Raw genomic sequence first — 24,796 nt, 5'->3', positions numbered from 1 at the left:
TACAACAGGGAAGCCTGCAGTCGATCAGTTCTGGAGAGCAGAACATTATAAAACACTTCAAGGGACATGAGGATAAGGCAGCCAGCAAAAACAGCAATAACAAAAAATCAAAGCAATGCCTTGAAGTCTTTATGGGTTCCAAAAACTCCATGTTGCTGCCAATCTGTGTGCTCACTGTACTGTAAATACCCACATATTTTTGGAGAATTCACTTCAGACAGTTCTTTCAGCCCAAGTATCTTGGCAATTAAGGTAACAATATTTGTCTTTTTTCCCCAGTTTTGCTTGCAGCGTAAAGGTTCTCCCTTCATTGTAAGCGATCAGATTTAATGACTGTGCTTCCAATCTTATCAGCTTGAATGGAGTGAGAGGGTGGAGAGAGAGCAGAAGTGTTGACAATATGGTACTCCACCATCTGCAGTGATTCCTGTTATTGGCTTCAGCACAAATTTCAGTCATTTATAAATATTTGAATGCTCAAATGTGCTCACGTTACTGCCTCAAACACCATCCACCTTCTCTTACAGACAGCACCAAGGCAGTCTATAGAGTGGAGGATAACCTACTGCTAACTTAAGACCTGGGAAAGCTAGGTGCAACTCCATGATTCATGTCTGACATTGGACAGGCAATCCCGAACAACCAACTCCCAGTCCTACCACAGAAGAAGCAGCTCTACCCTCTACCCTAGCGGAGGGTGGGGTTGTGATACCACCAGAAATCATGCAGTTTCCATGACAGTGAATTCCTAAAACATCCAGGCTGGCAGGGGTCAATGTCCAGAACACTCTGTGCTTGGGCTCAAGCAGGCTCTGCCTCTGATGGTGTCAGCAAAGACTGTAAGTTTCTAGAAAATCCTTTTGAAGTTCATCAAGAGAATTCCCATATCCTTGGAGGATGTTGCTAGAACTCCCTATGTACCGAGGCATTTCTCAAAGAAAAGGAGCAAACAGAAGGCTATTAAGTAGCCTATGACTAAACTGAAGGGAATAATTGGATGCTTCTCTGCCACAGTCCTACTTAAAAGTAGTAGTAACAGTCGACTTACATTTAGACATGGCAGCATCGTGTATTTTGAGAAGACACGAGGCAACCTGAAAAACAAAGAATGGACTGTGCAGAAACCATAAGCCAACCTCTATTCCTTTACTCATTGGTTTTCTTAACTATTTCTCATTTTCTGTTTCTCAAGATTTTAAGCACAATATTTGGGGAACAAGAATCTAAGAAGTCCCTGAGAGCAAAAGGAGAATAAACCACAAAAAAAAAAAAAAAAAAAAAGGCATTTATGGAACAGGGTAATCAGACAAAATCTTATGTTTGAAAGTTCGGAATTCTAAGGCTCATACAATTTCAACTGTAGCTCACAGTTATCACTGAGATTTCAGTGCAATCTTCCTTATGATTGCCTTTGCTTCCTCTGAAAGTCACTTTATTCCTGAAAGGAATATACACTCCAGAGGTGTTCTATGAAGCACCTACGGTCTGCCTCTATTTTGGTATATTCTGCTCAGGTAAGATGTGTATGAAAGAGTGAATAGCCTGATAATATGGAAGTTAAATGTTGAAAAAATCTAGAATGGCTAGATACAACATGGTAGTACCTGTTTTGGAAGACCTATTTTGAATAGAAACATAGGTTTCTAGCCATCTAAGAAATATCCCATTAAAATCAAGTGTCAGGTTGCATGCAGGCATCTTTGCAAGGGAACCACATCAGGTGCAAAGCACTCCAGCAGGCTGTTGCTAACACTACTGACACAGAGCACCTGGAGCGAAAGCTGCCAATTTTGGCGGTTACATGATACGACCTGACAACCTTAAAGAGCTGTACTGCTGATAAAGACAACCTCCCTCCTCAACCTTTCACACATTCTCCAAAAAAGATACTACAAAAAAGCTTGAGAAACTAGTTATTCTGTTACTTTACCCAGGCTCCCTTTTCCCTACAATCAATTTCTGGAAGCACCGCACACTCCACAGCACTTCATTCACATTTGCACCCTAAGTACCAAAACACAGCGTTATTCCAGAACAAGCTCTCACACTAGAGAGATGCTGAGTACTGCAAGGTCACATTAGCGTAAAAGCTCCTCTTCCCCCAGCCCGAAAGCCACACATTTTACAAAATACCTTAACCATATGCCTTCTATCTTTGCAGAGCAGCTCTGTCTTTTCATCTCTTTCCTTCCAGATAACGGGAACGGAAGGGGAGCTCTGACTAAAGTACAAAAGGTTTCCCTCCCACAGACCACACGATGCCTGAAAGGGGCAACATCTTCACCTAACCCACCCACCCGGAGCCTAACCCCATCCAGCGCAGGACCAGGCACCGCAGCCTGCTCTGCAGCCCTCAGCCCTGCAGCGAGCGTGGATGCTGACCCGCACAAACTTCTTCCCAGAATGAAGATTTCATAGTTTGGAAGGCAATACTAGAGAGCAAGTGCGAAGCGGTGAGCAAGTCCTGTCCCCAGCGCTGCCCCACCTGGCCCGCTACCAGAAATATCACTTCTCTTGCTCCTGGTCTGGGCCAGTGTCGTTTTTACTGAGAGCACTGAGGCTCAGGCGAAGCAGGCCGATGTAACAGCCGCCTGTAAAAAGGGCATCCAACCATAACACAGTTGCCAGGGACATGAAAGCCAGAGCAGCTTCCGCACCCGTTTCTTCCCAAAGAAAGCCCCCTTCAGCCCCTGCCAAGCACTCAGATCTGCAGCAGCAGAAGGGAAAGCCTGTCCAAGCAGAAGACATTACAGCATGGGGCCTTCACTGACTCAAGGCGAAAGTTAAAGACGAAAAAGGATTTATGCTGGTAACGGGGAGCAAAGCTTCCCCCAGAATCAGCCGACCTAAACTGGGACAAGGCACCATCCTGGTAAGTTAGAGCAGCGTGGTCTCCGACAAGCAGTACGGGTAACCAGAATGGTATGACAAGTTCTCAGCAGGAATTGTTTTTTCCTGTTTGATGCTTCATCCAAATAAAATGTTTATAAACACACAGAATCATTCCTGCCATAACAGACCAAGACCTGAAAGGGCTGAAGGGCCCCAGGCTACATGGCCACAGGCATTAAACACAGCTCTTCCAATCTGCAAACCCATTTTACATAATGGCCATTTTACACCCAGCTGCATCAAACAACTTCAAGGCTTTAATGCAAATGCTGGTGTGCCCTTCCCCCAGCCCACATTCTTGGCAGCGCAGAACCCATTGCTCCAAAATCAAAAACTCTAAATAGACAGTGGAACCCAGCCCCGGCCAGGCACATTATTTCTTTCTGCTCCCTCTCTTCACCCCGTTTTATCCTTCCAAGTCGCTTCAGCCCCTTGCAGCCTTCTCCCTTCTCACCCTAGACATACATGAATTTCTTTGCTCCTCAGACAAATCAATTCCCCTGCTGTTTCTTGCCAATCCAGTGACACATGTCTTCCCTTATTGCTAAACCTCTATGCTGCTCACCTCGTTAGAGTAGTGTTGCTAGCCTCAAGCATTTGGGTCAAATCGTGCACTCATTTCCAATGCCCTAGGGCCCTGTAGTCAAGGCTAAAGCCTCCCTGAATATAATTTGATGGAAAAAAAACTTCTGTTTTTTCTTTAAAAAACAAATTTGATTACAAAAATGCTCTGGCTTGCTCCTTTCACCATCAACTAATTTTTGCAAGTCAGCTGTGATGAACTGGATGGGCTTTCCTAATTCTGGGGATAAATTTTTGAAAACAATAGCATTTGAAGTATCATGCTGAATGCGCATGGTGAAAAAATCTAGAAAGTTAAATACCTGTAGCTGCATACACATTTCCAACCATCTGTGGTTTCTTGTGGGACAAGCTACACTACAAGTATAAGCTGTGCAAAGTTTATATACTCAACTGCAAAAGGAGCAAAAATACAAAACTCAAAAGTGAGTTCTTTAAACTCACCATGAACTTTAGCAAGGTGTCCTGCAGAAAAAGTTTGTGTGGGTCCATTGGCGTAACTGGATCAGCAAACTCTTGTAGATTGTGAGCGACATAAGCGAGCAAAACCTTTACTTTCACCATGCAGCCGACACGCATCCCCTTCCAGCTAGAGCCATACCCCTGAAAAGGTTACTTTTCTGAGGGGCTGAAGCCCGTCACTACCACCCGTTGCAAGATATTAACAACCGCTTGGATTTGCATGTTATGAGACTCTAATCTACGTCAGTCAAGAGACCTGAGCCACTATTTAAACTGTTTATATTTATCCAACTCATGTAGAATGAAATAAATAGCAGCCCAGGTGACAGACGTGAGAATAACTGGGGCAGCAGTCTCTTCAGCTGACTCAGCTGTAACCAGCAGCTATGCATCCACTGTCTAAATTACTCAGATAAAGTTCCTTTAAAACAACAAACATCCATCTTAGGGTTTTCAGCAGAAATGTCTCGAGAAATAATAAAAATTAGTATGCAAAAAAAAAAGCTTCTACAGGACACCTGGTTAGAAGGAGTTTGCAGTGCCCTTATTGTTTCATATACTCCTTGTTCATTACCCGTATGTCACACCATCACTTGCACTGTATAGAAGAACACACCATCTCATGAACAAGTTGCTTATACTTTGCATCTTTTTTTCACAGATGTGAAATGCTACACAGGGTGCCACATAGCAAAGCAAAATCTAACAAATTCCACTGATATTATCAGCTGTTTTCTCCAGAAATCTAAGGCTCATATAGTCTGTATTATTTTTTCTTTGTTCCTTAAAATTGGGAGAATTATATACAGAACAGTTCTATTAATGAAATCATAAAGCTGAAAAAAACAACCTTAAACACCTAACAGGCAGTAAAGTTACAAAGGCTTAATTATTCCAGTATATTCAAAGAAACAAGTCATATATACCAGTTTAAATCCTCTGCTATACATGAAATTTTGTGTAGTGTTTCATGCGTATTAGTCTGTTATCATTCAATCTATAGGGTAGTTGAGTCAATACAGGAATTGCTGTTGGGTCGGGTAAGTTGCCAAGGCAGCCTGCTCAGTCCACCTCCAGCAACACACGAGGACATAAGAACAACTGTACGCAGGCCAAAAGTCCACTCAGTCCAGCCAGAATCCTGTCTTTAACAGTGAACAAAAAACCAGATGCACAGAGAAGAGTATTCTCGCTCTTTGCTTATATGGGATACTTTCTCCTAACACTATTAGCTAGCAGTGATTTTCAGTTCAGAGGCTTCCTGAGATGGTTTCTATATATTAAGAGAGACTCTCAGTAGATCTCTTCCTTGAACTTGTCCAAATTTCTCTTGAACCAGTAGATACTTTTAGTATATAGTACCCTGTGACAAGGAATTCCACAATTCAATTTTCTATTGCATGAACAACTACCTTCTTTCATCTATTCTAGCCCCTGCTCACCTCGCTTGATACCACACACTCTTGTACTGGAGAGAGTAAGAAATCAACCCTTTCCAGCTTCTCCTTGATATATTCTTTCTTTCCCAGTCACATCTGCAGACTGACAAGTCCCAGCCTACTTAGTCTTTCTTTATGCAGGAGCCATTCCAGACCCCTGATGATCCTCATTCCCCTTCTCTGCACCTTTACCAGTTCCTTTTTAAGATGAGAGACCAGATCTGCACACATTATTCAAGATGCGAGCAAACCCTGGTTTCATACAATGACACAATGATGTTCTTTACTTTGTTATCTATTTTGTTCTGAATATTTTGGATTTTGGGAAGGAGGTCGTTTTGGTTTTCACTACTATTCAGTAATGAGCTGATGATTTCATCACCTTAAGACTTTGCTCCAGAGCAGTAACAATCAACCCAAGAGCTCACTGAGATGCACATGAAGTTCAAATTATTTTTCCCCACACATGCATCACTACATTTACCTACGCTGAGCCAGCTGTTTAAGAAGAAAATGCCAAGTCATGCAACTGTTAAGTAACGTGATAATAATCTCTTCATAACGTCATGTTGCAATCCCTACAAATATTCTAAGCATGAGACTACTTGCTTTCCGCATTTTGCAAATAATTGTAATGATTTTGTATACTTAGACTATGCTTTAAAAAATCCATTTTTCTTTAATTATGCCCAAATTCTCAACACAACCACTTTCTAATTACAGTTTAGTTAGACTACACTGTGATCACATGTTGCATGGAGAAAAAATTATTCTTAAATCAACTTTGGATTTGCCACCCTTTATCTTAATTAGATGTTATTCTTCTCTTGTGTTGACACAGAGGAAGTGAGAAATGAGAAAAATCATTCCTTAAAACAGTCCATTGGCAGGACAATTTTCAGCTTTTGAGCACCATATCTTGAACGGTCACAGTTTTGTACTAGCATCAAGGCTTTGCACCTTTGCCATGGGACACAGCAAGCACTTCAATCTCAGGAAAGCCACTACAAATCGAAGATGCTTGACTCTAAAATTGACCAGGTTCTTCATCAAGTTGCGATTTCTGAAGGAGTCTAAAAGACTGGGCTGTTAAGGCACCTCAAAGTCTTTACAGAGCACTAATTTAACACATTTTTATATGTTCCAGGGAGCTGCCGCAAGGAATGAATTCCACAGTAAATGTCACAACTGGGAAATTGCCACACATGAAACAAGCACAAGTAATGGTGCCAGGTACAGAACAAAGGCTTTAACACAGCAAATTAAACAAAATTCCTGCCATAAAGTTTCTGATTCAAAGACAGGGAGACATAATTATATTTCTGTGGTGTTTCACTGAAAAAGTTCTGTTTCAGAAGACATCCAGAGAAACTTTAGATGTATGCTGAAAAAGAGAAAAATTAAAAAACAGTATTGCCGGGGCAGGGGAGTGAGGCGGGCAAGGGGTAAATATAGGTAAGCAGAGGATTTTGAACTTTATTTAGAAGACAGACCAAAGCTAACAACAGAGACCAGAGGCAGCATCAGAGGTTGGACGAATGGGAGGCAGATACAGGCCAGCAAAGAGAGTGCTGCATTCAAGTTTACTGAAAAGCCAGAGAAACCTCCTCTTCTTTGTGGAATGAGTATGGTATATAGGCAAAGGATTCAGAAGTTAACTATAAAAGAGAAAGAGAATGGTCACAGGAGATTTCAAGGTGGTACGGACAGGCACATGAGCAGACAGGGTATTTTCCAACAGTGACAGAAAACAACGGAAGGAAGCAGTGTCAGAAAGGCAAGCACCTTGAATTTGAAGGAGCAACAAACCATCCAATAGAAAATGAACTAAGAATAGGAAAAAGGTTCATTACAGAGGCAGATTTTGAGTCTTCAGCATCTACGATGTCCTTAACAAAAAAAAAAAGAAGCCTATCTTAAAGAAAAAATAAATAGTGCCAAACTTGAAGTCCATGAGATTCTAGAGGAAAATGTGGCATACGGGGTGGGTGAGAATATCACTTCTTACAGAGACACTGAAAAGAAAGCAGTATATTTTGTAGGGACACAAGTCTGAAGGCTGAGACAGGAAATCTGGGAACACATCCCAGCCACATCTTAGAAAAAGACAGAAAAACACCCATTTTATGCAGGAGACCTCTGTTGGTGAGAGCTGCAGAGAGACCATGCTTTGGAATGATGAAAAAAGCTTTCCGGAAAGCTTGTTAGAAAATGTGCGTAAAGGAACTTTAGGTGAGGGATGTGCTCAGACATGACAGCTTAGGACAAAAAAAGGAAAGGAAAATTAAGACACAGAGAAAGGCCGAGAGCAGCGTGCATGTGCCATGTCAGACCAGTCTCTGCTAGTCACAGCTCCACGGCTGCTTCCCTTGCCTCTGAACTGCAAACAAGTGCAGGACATTTTTTTACTATCTGCTGTTCCTCTGAATGTTTTCCAAATATATCACTAGCAATGCAACCATAGCCAGTTTCCCCTTCATGGGATTTCTCAGAAATCTGAAGACAAGATTTGTCCTTTGCCTTTCCCATCATGGTTACCATCTGTGCTTTCAGACAGTGCTTTGGGTGGCAGACGTGGGTGAGATGGCACAAGTCAGAGGAAGCTGGGAGAACTGCCTTCATGCCCAAATGGCAAAATCTCCTGGCTCAAAGACACAAAGCACTTTCCACTGGTATTTTCGGTATTATTAAAATATACAAAATGGCTTTGAAAAGACAAATCATTGTTCTCCCCACCCACGATGACATTATGTCTTACCAACACATACACTGTCCCATTCCTGTCGGTGGGAGAGGCACAGCCATGCGCACTGCACATTCGAACAGAGGCCATGGTCAAGCAGAGAGCAGGAGGGCTGATAGAAACAGAGCAGTCCTTGGGCTGTGAAGCTGGGTGGAGGCCAAGAGCTACTGCACAGCAACTCCTGAACCACAGAACCAAACAGGGCTGCGATCCCCGAGAGGCTCAGCACTCCCTAGGAAGCGAAACCTGTCACAGGCATGGTGACAATACAAGGAACTCCAACCAACAAAACCACTCCCAAAACTTCAAATTTCAGCAAAGAAGTCTTAATGAGGTATTAGGAAGGGGAGAGACTTCCCACTGTGAACAGAGAAATCCACACTTTGGTCCCCTGAACATTCACTAGTCCAAAAGCAGCCGCACGTGTATCTCTTCACGTGGGCTGGTCAGGAAGTTGTGGAATTTGGAAAGCTCCATTACAAACAACTTCAGAGGCATGCTAATCCCTACCTAATTCACCACGCTGCCTGAAAGGTTCCTTTCTCTATTCCTCTCCCTGAATGACAGCACAATTTAAACATGGTGAGTTTAGGGCAAAGTCACTGGCAAAATCACTCGATCAGTCTCTTAACACGTGTGTGATTTACACAGCCAAAGAGTCTCTGGCCAGAGACTTCAAGACCACCTTATGCGGCATTTGCAAAAAACCTCCCCCAATGTGGATTTGAAAAACTAAATTTCAGCCTTTGAGAAAAGTTACACGTAGAGAGTACATATTCCTCAATGTACAAGCTGGCTTAAAATAAATTCTCACATAGTGATTATCAAAAAGGTCAGATTTTTTTGTCTACTATGGCCTCTAGCTCCTGCTGTAGAAACTGAAAACAGTTACCTATCCAAATCCAGTGTCACATCTCCTACTATACTAGTCCAACTACAGATAGAGCAATTTCACCTTAGCTCAGCTCTTGCAATAACGTTTCAAGGTTAAAGACCGTTCAGACTCCGTAAGGCACTGAGCGTATGTATGAAACAATGCGACCCCCAAACCCTGCCACAACATGCCAGCGCATATTGTTGCACAAGGTGGACCTCTTCTGGTGAAGAGCTTGTGCTCCAAAACACCTGGTTCCATTAGTCTTGGCTAAGCAGAAATCTACAGGGATCACAACATTATATAGCTTCTTTTAAAAGTAGCTAAAGCATATGGTGGGGTGAAGGGGAGCAGCAAGTCAGAGAGAATCACAGAGCACACATGTGAGTCCTTACCTCAAAGAGTGTCAAACTTTCATCGTTCAAGATGATTCTGGGAGGTGCAATAACTGAAGTTAAAAAACAAGTTACAAAACAGGACCACCCAGCAACCAAAACAATAAATACAGCAGGTATGGGAGGAATTACAGCTCTTTAAAGGAGTGACACATTCACACTGCCCACACAGGCTTCTTATGAGGGCAGAAGCATAATGTGGTTAAGTGAGCAGGTTACACCTTCTTTACACTCTGAGGCTGTATTTAGGGAAGGAATTCCTCCCCAGGTCATACCTCATGGCATCACAAGATCCCATATGCACCACAGCTAGGAACAGGCTTTGTAAAGTAAGGCCAAACATTACCAACAGCACACTCACACAAGTAAAATGGTAAGTCTGCATCTGCAAGGTGGCTTCTTACAAAGTCTCTCAAAATGCCAACTGTGAAAAAAGGAGAGAAAGGTTTGCTGAATTACATTTGTTTCTTCAGATGCTGGGCAAAAAGGCTAACCTGCACCAGCAGAACTCCCCTCTACAACATCTGCAGATTGCCTTCTCTTCAAAAGAACACTGTTACTTATTACAAATATCGGGGGGGGGGGGGGGGGGGGGGGCAGGAAGAAAGAAAAAACCACTTAGACATGCTGGTGCCTTAGCAAAATCTAAGGATGCCAGTGAAGTTCTTCCTAGGAAATCCAATAAAAGCTGCAAGATTTGCAGAGACCAGCCAGGTGAGACTCTGATAACTAGTTATTACCTCTTGTTCCATAAAAAAGTATCAAAAAAATTGTGTGGGTAACCATCAGTGCCAGCTGAGAATAAGAGGACCTCAATTAACAACAGTAAGAGCTACATGGTGTATGGTCTGACCGCCTTTTGTGAACGGAGGGAGGCAGAAAGGTTCATCCCCTGTTATTACAGCTTCTTTTTCTTCTTCCTGATGTTTTGGTTTTGTTTTGGATTGGGGGGGTGTGTTGTTTTTCTCCCAAAACTTTTTAAGCTTTAACATAGAGGAAGCGTCCAAACTCATCTCAGTAACATACCATTTGGGCACAAACAATGGGATATCAAGTGGGACAGTTTCCTGAGCGCAAATACTTTGCCATCAAGTGGCCTGACAGTCTCCATCAAGTAATCCTGGAAATAAGTTCCCCTTAACTAAGTTAATTACCCCAGACCCTTTTCTCATCGCGTTCAGGGGCCCTATAAGGACAGTGTAACTAGCTACTGGTGCTTTTCCAGAGCAGTATTACTTCCCTGGACAGCAGAAAGATCTGTCCAGAGCCACTCTCTTTTGTCATGCAACTAATCAATGATGTGAGGGCTTAGCTGCAGCTACACAGACTGAAGTGGAGATTGCTCTTACCAGTTTCACTAGGACGGAAGAATCCCTGTAGAACATGACGGTCTGGAAAATGGACTCTCAACACCACCTAAGTCAGAGGCAAAGCACATTAGGTCAATTGTTTATGGCTGTCCTGTAACACCTGTCCTTGGCTTAGAATTTGTGAGCTAGTTTTTTTTTTTAAATGGGGAGATTTGAGATATTTACTCTACAGGGGTAGAATAGCATACTGGGTAACAATTACTGTGCAGCTCCTTAGAGAACATGGGCTGTCTGGCTTTCAAAGGCTGATCTATAGAAACAGTACGATGTACAATGCAGCAGCACTTATTCAAAGAGTGGGAGCTCCCTGTGCTAAGTGATGCACAAAGCAGAAAGTCACTCATGGACAGGTACAGACAGTGTACCAGTATCCTGAAGCGTCCATAGCAGCAGGAATCCTCCTGCCATACGTCTGAAGTAACTCGTACCATCCTATTTCCAGCATTGGTCGGAAAGCACTTAACTTGGGAACTTAATCTCTTAATTTTTTTTCAATAAATCACCAAAGACAAAAACTGCATTAGGATCATATTTACAGAGTAAGATATCTCCAATCTGTAACACCTAATTATTTAACTTGTAATGAGATACTATCAAAATATAGGAGTCTACAGAGGAGAGGCAGATAGGAAAGCTAAGTCATACAGACGGATGTGTGCAGAACATAATGGTTTTGAAACATCTGGAACAAAATAAAAAGAGCTATATTGCCCAACACTCAACCATATCATTACAGGCCAGCTGATTTTACACGGTACAACTGTTATGCAAGTCCCACAAACAATTAACAGGGACAGGAATTTGAAAAGTCTTCCTATAAGTAGCTCAAGATCCTGTTGATCACAACTGATTCCCAAAGTTATGCAATCCCCAAGTCTGGACCAGAGGGACTGGAAAAAGAACAAAGGCTACCTTTGGGTAACGCTCTAACTTCTCCTTCACCTGAGCCTCCCTCAAAGATTTTGTCATCAGTGGAGCTTCTTCGAGGCGTTTCCTAGATACATGGGAAGAAGACAAGCTGTCATTTTTGTAGTTCTAAGAAGTGTTTTTATTGTATTAAGAAAGCGAAAAGTCCAAGCGGGCTGATGAGAATTGCTCAACTGTTCCATGTGTCCCTCACAGCATTTTCTCCACCTCCTTTGGTTCCCACCCTGAAATCTCATATATGGAACTACTGAGCATCAGCAACAATACTGCATAAAATTACTTTTCTTGTACAAGTTTAAAAATAAGTTCACCATAGCAGATGCCAGAAAAGATACTAAGAAGAGCAGAGGAATGTTCGCTTTGACTACTCAAGAAGCACTTAACTTGGGAACTTAAAGCGCTTAACCTGGGACTTGTTAATCCAATAAAACAGAGACTGAAGTTGGACGTGATTACTCCAGAGAGGGAGAAGAGCTACTGAAGCTGAAAAACAATGCTGGCACAAGAAATTAATGGGTATTAATTAGCAACAGGGAAAGAAAACAGACGTGCGAAGTTTCAGACCATTCAAGAGCCGGCATTGTAGACTGGTGTTTTAAAAGGAGTAGTGGGTGCAAAAAAAATCTACCTGTATTTAAGATGAAACAATGAATTCAAGAAAATGATCATATATTTTCCTGTAACTATAGAAATAAGCTTAGATCCTACAGATCCCATGTTCAGCTTTAGTCCCTTTTCCTTGTTTGCACTTAATTCTGAATAACCAGTTTACTAGGCTAGATTTTGGTGAAACATTTGATCATGTAATTCTGCAAACAAATGTAAGTTCATCTCTTACACCTATACAGTTTGAAGGATCTCTTTTTATTTTTAAGAATCATCAAGATGCCTCAGGAACAGCTGCTGAACAAACTACAGTCTTACTTCACCAACTGTACCCAGAACTGCCAGCTGGTACACCACGTTCCAAGATGCTCTGAAAGCGCCAACTCACAACCTGAAAAGCATATGTGAAACTAACCCGCTCCATTCCTTCTTTGTGTACCAATTGCTGATTCATACTAATTCTCAGCTCTTCCTGAAGTCAGAATTAAATTCTCATTTAAAATATTGCATTGTATGCAGCTAGTTTTTGTTAAGATTCACCAGTTGAGATCAGAAGCCAACTGGTACCAGTTTCACGTGTAACTTGCCTTATTTTTATCCCTGGCTGTGAGGGGAAGAGGGATTACAGACATCAGCAAATTTGGAAATTAGGTCTTTTTTTGAGGGGGGTTGTATTCCAGTAACCCCCAACCAAATGATCCTACATTTGTACCACTAAATACTCCAGACCCACAAGTGGCAGAGCAATTTTCAGGCCAATCTGTGTACTCATGTGGATTTCAGAGGCCTGTGGGGAAAAAAATCAGCTCTAAGTAAAAAGTTCAACTCAGACTTGGTTACAGTGTAAAGTAGGCTGTCCCATGGTCTCAGAGAATGCTTGTAATGTTTAAAGGAATGTTATGATCCACTTGAAACTAAATGCATTCATGAAATTAATTTCTTTAAGGAGACAACAAAATGCTGTTGTGATAGGGAGGTTGGTTTATCTTAATCTGAGTTTTTAGTTCAGAACTGGAATAAAAGTACAACAAAACCATGAATATTTGACAGCAAGCTACTTTAACAGCGAGATGCATAGTTAGTCCAGCTTCCTATGCTTCTTCCCCCTCTTTGTTCCAAATGTTCTCGTGTCGTGATTTGTGGCTAAGTTTGATTTTGCTTTTGCTTTATTTTCATCTGGGTAATGTCTCAAAGTTGGTCTTTTCTGATGAGGTCTAATAAAAGGTTAATTCTGTTACTTAAAATACAAGGTGTTTCTTACTGGCTGAAAATACTATCAGCTACTATTGCAGTTAGTGGGAGTTATTCTTATGAAGCTGGATCATTGCGTTCATATATTTGTCCATCACAAGTTAAAAATTCCATCCATTTAATTCCTAATAGTTAATGTGAAGTCAGATCAAAACAGATAACAGGAGCTCACCATCACTGCTTTGGTCCTCTAGCAAATAAGAGCACATCTAATTACAAAGGCAGTGGCTTCTCCTTCAGAGGAAGGGAGAAGGAAAGAAAGAAGAAGAGGCAGGGTGTTAAGAGGCTTTGAAGAACTCCCTGAAATGCAGAATACGGGAAGGAATCTTTCTCTTAATCCTTTCTCAGTGAGGGCCCATCCCTGATTAGCTTGAGGTTCTCAGATAAACTTATCACCACATAGGTATCACAGACACTTAATGACTAAATTTTCAACATCCACATGAAACCACTATCCCATGCACAAATGCTCGACTGAGTCACACAAAAACATAGGTTGTCACAGAAACATGACGTAACCCTTGAACTCAAATGGCATAAAAGGCAGAGACCTCCAGTGCTTATCATTAATTAATTCCACACCCAGTAACTTATCTACAACCCTTTACCCAGGGATCACAGCCAGCTATAGGTGCATAGGCTCAACAAAAGGGTATGGAGCAATCTCAGTTGCCAGCAGAAAGGGAATTTACCTCTCACTCTGCAGCTGTGCCAAACGTTTCCGTACATCATCCACTGTGACTTCAAAAAACTCATCAGGAAGCTCTTCTGGGCCAGAAGGAAGTGGTTCTAGTAGGTCTAGGTGACATACAAGTGGCTCTCGTTCTATAAGCTATAGAATAAAAATGAGCTTTGATTAGTCTTAAATGCATTGCTTTGCTTATGCTATAAAGTTCCTGAAAAAAGTAAAAGGACAGTATTTGCAAACTGAAATACAGTCACTAGTGTGGAATTCATGTCACTAACTAACAGAGATTAACAATAGAGGTTAGACTAATCAGACTAACAATACAGAGGTTGTCAGTGTTGTCGTTTTTTATAGTTGATAGAGCTTGGGGCACAACTCCTCCCAACAAGCAGCAGGAATCTATATTGTCAGATGAGTCATGCCCTAGCAGTTAGCTGCTCTCCACTGTCAGTATGGGAAGCCCAGGGTAATAACTTCAGCAGTCATCTAACGTAAGGAGAGATGACTCCTTGCCAGGGAGTGCCTGTGGAACTCTTCACTTACAATACCATGACTTTTTGCAGCTGAACCATACTTCTAGCTAGTTACAAGTTTGTTATAAGTACTCAGAAATTACTCCTGTCCCCAAACCATCACCTACCTCTCTCTGCTCTACCCCAAACCCCTCTCAGTATGTAATCACTTCCTTACCATTCTACAGGCAGGTTACACAGGTGCTACTCTTCATACTACAGACTATAAACTGCCCTTTTAAGTTTTTCATCTGCCATGCACTCCTGGCTCGCATTGTGTCTTCTGTTCTCTTCGCCTCACATTCTCCTGCCACAGAGCCAACAGCACTAGTTCCCAAACAGGGCTCACTCCATTTCTTCTTACTCTAGAGAACAATCCTTTCTTTAGGGGTAAGGTAATTTTTGACCTGTTAAGTTCTCTGAACTGAGCCATTGTAGGTTTCATTGCAGGCATTTAAAATTTTTAACCTGGCTTCTGGTGTGCAGAAAGATCCCTTAGACAGTGAAAACCCTTTTGGTTTGCACTTACAAAGTACTTAGCGCTGAAATCAGCCTTTGTTGCAGGCAAAGCAGACAGATGCGAGGGGAGCAGTTCACTGTATGAATTAGCTGCAATAAAGGTACTTAATACATTTATTGGCAACTTTCCCTACACCCCAGCTGCTGAGGATGGGCTATTTGAGCAGCACACAGACCTCAAACAGCCAAGATACCCCTCTCACCTGCACAGCAGGGCACAGGCAGCCTGGCCGCTCTGCTCCCCATGCCTCCAGAGCCCACAACTGGGAGCTGGATATCATGATGGCAAACCTTTCAGCACAATTGTGCCCTGGCCTGTAACTGTGGTTGCAGTTATTAAAAAAAAAACAAAAACAAAACAAAAAAACCAAAACCCAACACCAATACCCATAACCCCCCCAAAAAAACAAACCAAGCCCCCAACCTATTAGACAAACAGCATCGCTGTCTCTGAAGGGAGAAGGACATTATGTACCCTCCCAATTTAGAACAGGTTAGATACTGGCTACTATCCCTTACATCAAAAGCAGCACTGTGGCGGTATGTGAATGTTAACCACTACCGGAGTCAAACACGCAAGAGTCAGTTACACCTATTGGCTCTTGAACAATTCAAACTTTTTAAATCACAGAAATGCATAAAAGCACAAAGCTTGAAAGCAAACAGAACAGTGTACTGCAGGCTACAGGAGATGCAGGGGGAAGCAGTCTGTGACTGAAGAGCCCCACGAGAACAAAAACTCTGATAGTTAATACAGAATTTCTTTACAGCCAGCTGCCAGCCTAACACAGCTCTAGGCTCTACAAACAAACCTGATGCCCATTTCTTCTCCCCTTATTCCCTCATATACTCTTTCCAATCCTAATTAATGCCCAAATGTCCTCCCTCCATCTGTTCCATCCATTCTCCCTTCCCCCAGGCACAGGCCCCTTGGGAACAGGAGTCTCCCTCAATTGTCAAAAGCGACAACGCAAATTACAAGGCAATGTTCACTCTGCTTGTGGGCACTAAAGGGTAATTTGAGAAATTAAAAGAGCGAGGTTATGTGGGTGGGACCCTTGGCTACTTTTAGAAAGTTGAGCAGGGTCAGCTCTAACTAGCGGGTGAAGGAGCCTGATTGCAGCTTTCCCGGGGCTCAGGGGGAGGAATGCCCAGCGCTGCAGGGCTGCAGGAGCGATCCTGAGCGTGCAGAGCCACCCTCTGGGAAAGGGCCTGTTGCACAACGGTCCTAACTGCTGCCAGCGGCTGGTCTGGTCAGGTCAGATCGACGTCAGAGGCCAGAGGAGAATTAATCAGGCCTCCCCAATAATCAGGTATGCTTCAATCTCCTCAAACAGGCCTGAGTTTCATTTCATTCTAAACACACACATACTGAAAATAGACTTCTCCTTCAAAAAAAACCCCAAAACCCAAGAGTCTGAGTAGGCATACCCTATGGCATGCTGGGATACGATGGAGAGAATTCCAATGTCTGCATTAGCACATCCTAAACTTACCATTTAGTATTGGATCTAGCAAGTACTTTAGCTAAACAGTAACAGGATTCCACAGGGAAAGCATCAGTCACTGCCCAAAGCACAGCAGTAGCTAAAGACTTCAGCCAAGACATCAGAAATCACGAGACAGCAGAAGGCAGACATGTATCCCAGTCCTAAGGGTCCAGCCCTCTTCCTCGCTGTGTGTTCACTGCTCCAGACCGCTCTATGTTAGAACTGTCACTCAAGCATCGCTTTCCAGACACCTTCATTCAAACAAATGGGTCTCCATTGCCAACAAGGTACCGCAAACGGGCGGTCAGCAACTTCCCCTCGAGAGCCATTCCCCAGCCTGCCAGAACTACCTACGTGCTGTGATACAAGATCTACTACTTCGCAGACATAAACGCCCTATTCTGGACCTCCAACTTGCATCCAGCCAAGATGTCCCCGTTGAATTCTCCACAGGATACCTGTACTGGCCCCACACAGACACACGGCTACCTTTTAGCTCCTAAGTCTATAATTTTACCTGTTTCCCCAGCCAGTGCTGAATATGTTAACTTCCAAACCAAAACACATTACTTGGCTACTACTTAACATGAAGAAACATACTTTTCTGCAGAGAAGAAGGAGCAGATTTGTGCATGTCTAACAAGACCGCAAAAATACACAATTAGAGTAAAAATTCCCTAATATTAAATTTTCAGCTAACCCCCAGTAACAGAGTAAGACCTCTGGAGAGAGCTGTAATGAGTGAGGCTTTGTGACACATAATTTAGGTGGTCTGACTCAGAGTTTCTGCAACTCAATTCCGGAACAGTGCAACAGGGTCTGATCAGAGAAGGGCAGCACAAGGTGTCTACTAAGCACTGCTTAGCAACAGACGACATCATCATTTCGCCGCTGAGGATGCAAAGACTGCCACATCATAACAATATCATAATATCTCTTCTGCCATGTATTTAACACCCCATGGAATCAACCATACATCTCGCCTCCTTACAGACATAAGAAACGCTCTTCAGAGAGGAAGAGGTATCCATTCCTGTTGCTCTACCAATTCTCTCTTTCCCCAGAGTCCAGCCATTGTTCTGTTACTCTTTCTTCATCCATTACCATTTGCTTACTGAGGTATTCCAATTCCAACTCCCAATACAGCCTTATTTTAATGCGTTGCCAACAATCCCAAAGCGCAGATAGAATCCAAGAACTACCTTCCCGCGGCAATTTGCAAAAAGGAGGCTACCAGGTACACCAACTTGCTTCCCAGTCCTCTATGCAACGAGTGTTTTCTGCAACCGTGACAAAAGGTAACCATCTTCTGTAATACTAAATGGCCACCATACGGCAGTTTCTGCCTTCCATTAGGTAACTCTGGAGGAAGGCAAGCTGTGCCTTTTGCTGTCATACGTCTGTCAGCGATACCCTTTCAGGAGCCAAAGATGCTGCGTTACAGTTTGTCAACTTCATTCTTCAAAGTCTCTACTTCTACCACCAAAATTGAGATGTTAGGCACTTTTCACCAGTAGGCTGAAGCCATCTATTCACAGCAGCATCTACTAGGCAGTCTACGTAACTGCAGTCTATGTGATAAAGCCAGGTGCCAAGAAGAACGCAGTTCACTCTATGGTCACCACCCCGGACTTCAGTAAGCAGGTAAGCTGAGGAAAACTTATTTCATTTTAAGTGAAGCAGTGGCTATTGTGCTTTCCACAGCAGCAAGCCCTCCCTGGAGACCCACCTCCTCCCCACCACCTCAGGAAGCTCTAATCTCATGGGGAATCTGGTGTAAAGTTACCTTCTAATAATTAATGTTCTGACATCAAAGTCAGCGTGCAGCTGTCTGTAAACCATCTTTAGCCCAAGAAACGAAGGGACGCCGGCACAGATTTTATCCAGCCTCTTTCTTCAGCTTCAAAAACCACACACAGGCAAAGCATTAATGGGAAGATTCTTTTACAAAAATGGACCTTTGATGTTTAAAAATAATTTGTTTTGTTTTGGGTTTTTTCCTCAGGACTGAAAAGGGACAAAAAGCAGATGCCATGTGGCTAGCCCTGCTCTGCTGTTGCAGCTGAGAGCAAGGAGAGCAGAGGATGGCAGGAATGGAGGAGGGAACAAAATGTAATCAATCAGCAGCAAAAGCACCAGAGATCAAAGGGCTTGAAAGCAGCAGTCAAAATCACATGCTGTTTAACACAAGGGCAGAACCCCCCCAACAGAATCTGCAGCTGCTTCCAAAGCTGCTCTCAAACTGGAAGGGCGGCTGGCTCCAGAAGTGCCTCTGAGTGGTTTGAACTGGACTGCAATTCTGAGAAAGATGCCGGATCGTGAGAGTCCTTAGGCCACCGCTGTTCAGCTCTGTGCCCAACAATACAACTTCACACTAAGCTGTAGCCAGTAAAATGATAAACTGAGTTCTGTCTCTCCAGCCAGCATAGGGAGAAGTGCAGACAACGGGCCTGGTGAAGAATGCCACCACAAACCCTCGCAATTCTTCCTTCCTTCCTTTTCAGACACAATTGAAACTCCTCCTTTCCAAATCCCTCATAGGTGAGAGTGTGATTGAAGCAAGCAACACATTAGACTGGACAAATCACCCAGCCTGCTGTTCACTTCTCCATGCTCAGGGTCTGTTCCAAAGGGTTAAATAACATTGATTACATAGACCCAAACATGTTTCTAATATACTGAAATATTCACCACTGGGTTGGCACGGCCTCTTTCTGCTACATTTGCTAACTGCTCCGGAGTCCTTCCAGGGTCTGGCTTCTGCTCCTAAACAATGCAGAAACTCATAAAGAATGGACTGCAACCACAAAAAAGTCAACCAAGGTACAATCTCTACATCAACGTGAGAGCATACACATAGTCTCACTAAATTCCTCCTGGATCGAGCTCGCTTTGAACCTCATCAGGCACCCCTTCTTTCTACTTATGGCTTTCCACTGTTGAATCCCGTGGCTGGATCAGAAGCAGAGACAAACACAAAACTCCAATTCTCAGAGGTACTGAAGAGTGGGAAACAAAGAAGGGGATCTCTGAACGCTAAAGCCAGCCCTAGTGATGATGTGTGCAGCGAAGGGGCAAGGGAAAGAGCCGCTCACAGAGAGTCCAGGATGTGAAACTCCCAATGCGCAATATTGTGGATTAAGTTATAAATTTAATGCCTCCTGTACTTCATTTTACACTGCTTGCCAGACATATCCAACCTTGCTGAAGGCACTCAATTCCATACAGCTGCCCTACAGAAAGCATACTTAACGTCGTTCAAGGGTCATCCTGTGATGGCATCACAGCACACTTGAGCCATCAGTTCTGGTATCTCTACATGGGCTAAAGCATTTTTAATTTTAACCAATACAGTTTTACTTCAGAGACACCAACAATGATGACAGAGGTGCAGTTTGTCTTTCTGGGAAGAGGGTTAGAGAAAGGTAAACTTTTATTTAAGAAGCAGGATATTTTAAAGCAAGACAGAAGACACTTTTATACTCAAGGAGAAATAGAGAAGGCAAAGGATGGAAGGTTTCTGCTTCATCTGCAATACTAAGAAAATTAAGACTCACAGAAGGGATGGGACTAGACTGAAAGGAAGAGGTCCAGACCTGGTTTTTTTCCAACTATCGAACTCTTGGCAAGTACGATGCAATTGTAGCTGAAAAATTCCTTTCCTAGATCTATACCCCTTTACATTCTACCACATGCATCACCGGAAGAGTTAAACTGTAAGACAGAGTGACCACAGGTAGAAGGAACTCTGAGGAAGCAGATGTTAACAACTACCAGCATGGGATACTGCTTTTACAATAGCTTTACTATGGAGTTCCACATTCCACGGAAAGGCTCAGACAAGAAATCTGAGCACACCTTACAACCTAAGAGTTAGAAACTGACCATCTTCTCAGATCTTTGAAGTCATGGGATCAAGTTGCAACAAACCTTTTAAGACCGCTTCTACTCCTAGGACAATCCTATAGCAAGCTAGAAAAGTTATCCCTTTCCATATGTAAAACTCTACCAAGCTTATACCTTCTGCGTGATCCGGGAGAGAAGTCAGACACAACAAGCAGTAAGCACCTTCAGGGTATTATAAAACACAAGTCTGACCAAACTCTGCTCATCTTTAGCAAAACTACACAGCAGATAGCAATTTTTAAAAGAAGGACAAGTACCCAGGGCTCAGGTGACAAAGTGTGCATTTGTTAATGAAATCTGCATGGAATTTTAGGCACAGAGAGTGAGGCTTTTCTGGACTGTGCTTTTAATGCGGTTGTGTTGCCTCCATTAGAACCATTCATCAAGGATACCTCAAGGTTCAAAGCTTTGCTTGCCTCTGCGCAGCAAATTCTTAAATTCCCATCCATATTTCCTATAGTAAACTGTCCAAAATGCAATAGTTCCTTACGGAACTCTTGGCAGAACTGTATGTCACCAAGGCACCTAACCCTATATGACGGGAAAAAGTCTTAAATATGGAAACATCTTTTTCCTTGTAGGAGCTCAGCCTTGGGCAAGGCAGGATAAAAAAAGCCCTCATTGCAAACAAATTTTCCCTTACCTGTTCTTGCTCCTTTTGCAGTTCTTGACTGTTCTTAGACTTCTTTGGCTTAGAAGGGCCTCCAGGGCTGGAAAAAGTTGTTGGCAGCTTTGAAGATGGCATATCTAACCCAGAAGATGGTACAGCTACAGAAGAGTCCCCCAGACGCTGTCCATCTCCAAAAAAAGGGACAAATGGGGTAGACTCAGGCTCTGAGGAAGGCTGCAGCTCCTCCAAGCTGGCATGACATTCTCTAATCGAGTCTTGCTTGTCTGTGCAGCTGTTTAAAGACATGGCCACATCCCTGTGGTCCAAGTCCTTTGGGAATGTGTTTGCTTGAGGTAGGGGCACATCCACTGCTCCTTCAATAGAGCCCGGACCCACTGTCAGCTCATTACACCGCACCGTGGCACCCACAGCTTCCTCCTGACCAGATGAACTGCGTTTCTTCATGACAACTCTTAAAGAAGACACCAAAAGGAATAAAAACAAAATAATTTATCCTAACAGTACTGCCCTCCCCATTCTCAATGTGACCATGACACAAAGAAGACAGCTAGACTCAAATATACCCCTAATTTAATGATCTGCTTCTGCTAGACACTCACGAAGAACAAGCTCCAGTTGCTCTGAAGTTAGGGGTGGGAGGTCTGGGGTTTGTGCAAAAAAAACAGAACAGGAACTACCCGCTTCACAGGAAGAAAACTGCCTTCCAGGAAAAAACAGCAGTCAGTTGTAAAGCACAGCTTCTAATCACTCCTGCCTTCTGTATATACTGCAAAGAACTGGCTAGAAGATCACAGAAAGGCTGTCACTGTCCCTCACCTCACCCTCCCAAACAGTCAGCAGGAGGCACTGCAGGGATTGGGAGTTTAATGCCTGAAATCCAAAGCAGGGAAGAATGAAGTGGCAGATGATTGTCCTCTCAGAGAGACTTTTAACTTTGAATTGTCTGTTTCACTCACAGAAAAAAAAAAAAAAAAAGGAAAAGAAAAAAAAAGAAAGAAGCAAACAAGCCCCTTTAATCTGCACATGACTGGCCAGTGCCAGCATCTGCAGCTGCAGGAAGCACATCTGGGCAGCAGTTTCAGATAAACAGGCAAATGCAATAATTACTGAGTGGCGCGATGTTTGTCTTTTTGAACTTTTTTCGTGCCTTTTTTTTTTTTTTTTTTGGTATTTGAAACAAAACAAATTCACCACCAGAGCGGAAGGGAAAAATAAAGAGCCCAAACTTTGCTCCTCCCAACCTGATGATGGCACTGCCTCCAGTCAGGCCAAGTGACTTCAGTGTTGTCTTCTCTAGGGCATCTTTTCCTGATATCTGCAACAAAACCAGAGGAAAGTAATTATGGCAACTGCCTACCTGGGAGAGCATTTAAAGTGCTCTTTCTAGAAAGAAGCCTGTATCAAAACAAACACCACACAGCACCAGAAACAGCTCAACACACACTCTTTCTGCAGTTGGAAATGAGACCTGAATCTATCTGTATTTACCTGTACCGCTTTACCAAATTCACTGCTTATTAAATGATCTCAAGGGAAGATGACCTACATATATTTCCGTCCCATACATATATCCAAAATCGGATCTGACCTCAACAAAGCATTATTTTTATGTCAGAAGTCAAATCACAGGCAACATCTCAGAGCTGAAAGACAGCGATTTCATTACACACACCTCCCATCTGCTTGTAATGACCTGTTCCAGAATAAAGATGATCTGTCCACAGAGGTCAGTGGGAAGTGAAGGGGACAGCTAGGGAGAGCAAATTCCGTAATATGCACATACAAAATATTAAACAAAACATTAATAGCAAAAGATCAAAACACAGAGAAAAGCAAATATTTATTAAAATGAAACCACTGTTTTGACTCGAGCTTTAAAAGAAGTTGGAAAGAAAAACACAAACAGGTCATTGAGCTCATTTTATGGGCTCAGAGGTCTAAACGGCTCAGGGTTACGTTCCAAGAGAGCTTTTTTTCCATACAGACACGTCATGCTTTGAAAAGACCAACATTTTTCTACTTCCCCTCTCAAGAAAGTTCAAAAGAAACACTTTCCAGGTTGGAAAGCAGAGCTGAGTTTTTCTTATTTTTTAGGGACAGAAGGACAAGAGACAGTTAAGACGACTTTGCTGACTTACCTCATCTCGCATGTAAATACAGACTGGAGAGAATTCACCATGCTGTTCCATGAACTCCCTGCAATAAAGAGCAAAATACTGCAGCATCTGTAGCACAGTCTACCCTCTCCAAAACCAATGTAGAGCAATAATAAGAAGTGAAATTAGCTAGCAACACTCTCCTCCATGTTCCTCCAGCAACAACCATCACACAGTTCACAGAGCCAGTATCAGACATTAGGTAAAGAATTTGCTCCAATGCATTCACTGTTCCTTAAACACAGCCCTGGAAGTTTAAAACAAAGGAGACATAACTAAAGTTAACTCTGAAATTAGTCATCTTACTAGATAAATTTGAGCACATCATTCTCCATGTCACTCAGTACCCGATCTGGAACATGACTTAATAATACTCGGTCTTTTTAATCCCTTGACTAAGTTAAATAGTTTATTACAGTTTAGACTGTACTTTCCTTGGGGACAGGTCAGTTTCTTTCCATGTATACATAGCAACAAACAGAATGAAATACTGCTCTAAAGCAAATAATCTGAGGACAAAGAATTTGCCTGTCTTAGTATAGACAGATTAAAAAAGAAAAAAGAAAAAAAGAAACAGCAGAAGCTTTCAGATTCTGGAGACCAGGGACAAAACAAAGCCAAAGGAAAGGCTGCTGCAGCAGACAATGTGAAGACCAGCCCACATTTAAGCATGTCAGTGAGGCAGGACACATATTAGCCACGATGCAAACTGCTGACAGGCCATCTGCAGAGGAAGACATAAGCGAAGGACTCTTAGCATAGAGAAGGGGAAAAAACAGTAAGATGCTACTCTTGACAAGATGCTACTCTTCCCATTTTCCTCTAGATAAGCAATTCTGAGGCATTCAAGTGGAAGAGAAGCTTTATTACATATTCACTTGATCAAAGACAGAAGATGGACAGCGAAAAGACAATCACTGCCTGTCACAGCAAGTCTCAGTTCTCATCCACCCAAGATCATGCAATTTGAAGAGAGCACGTGGAAAACCCTACAGCAGAGGGTTCTTAATAGGGGGAAAAGAAAAGAAAGGACCAACGCTTTTAGCAAGGAAACCTCAGATGTCTGTAGAAAAGTAAAAAGCCTTAACATTAACCAGTGCATTACAGTGAAGCACTGAAATCAGTCAGAGAATTAGACTCAACAGTAGAAGAAACTCTTTTTTGTGTTGGTCTCCCCTTCAGCAGTCAAAGTGAAACTCAAATTGGAATCAGCTGAGAATGTGGTAAAACATGAAATTGAGGAGAAGCATCATTTGCTTCTCCCCCACAAGCACCAGGTGACCAGGAGAACACTGTCCATGCTGAGACAGCGGTGGTTCAGAAAGATAACTGGCTGAATTCTCACACGCGGTT

General features: G+C 42.7%; 1 protein-coding gene across 2 annotated transcripts in view; it reads right to left on the bottom strand.

Annotated features, from left to right (window-relative positions):
• The window catches only part of ASPSCR1 (ASPSCR1 tether for SLC2A4, UBX domain containing), a 50,190-nt gene that overhangs the window by 12,764 nt on the left and 12,630 nt on the right, over positions 1 to 24,796 (bottom strand). For both annotated transcript variants that reach the window (XM_087751196.1, XM_087751195.1), the window contains exons 5-12: positions 23,426 to 23,483; positions 22,529 to 22,602; positions 21,300 to 21,738; positions 14,234 to 14,373; positions 11,670 to 11,751; positions 10,737 to 10,803; positions 9,749 to 9,811; positions 9,388 to 9,440 (exon numbers count right to left, since the gene is read on the bottom strand). In XM_087751196.1, the coding sequence (XP_087607322.1) occupies positions 9,388 to 9,440; positions 9,749 to 9,811; positions 10,737 to 10,803; positions 11,670 to 11,751; positions 14,234 to 14,373; positions 21,300 to 21,738; positions 22,529 to 22,602; positions 23,426 to 23,483 (976 nt within the window). The remainder of the gene's footprint in view (positions 1 to 9,387; positions 9,441 to 9,748; positions 9,812 to 10,736; positions 10,804 to 11,669; positions 11,752 to 14,233; positions 14,374 to 21,299; positions 21,739 to 22,528; positions 22,603 to 23,425; positions 23,484 to 24,796) is intronic.

This window comes from Nipponia nippon, unplaced genomic scaffold (assembly GCF_047370975.1).
Source record: "Nipponia nippon isolate SJK-2023a ecotype South Korea unplaced genomic scaffold, ASM4737097v1 scaffold_14, whole genome shotgun sequence".
NCBI classification, from domain to species: domain Eukaryota; kingdom Metazoa; phylum Chordata; class Aves; order Pelecaniformes; family Threskiornithidae; genus Nipponia; species Nipponia nippon.
This window is presented reverse-complemented; position numbering and strand designations above follow the sequence as displayed.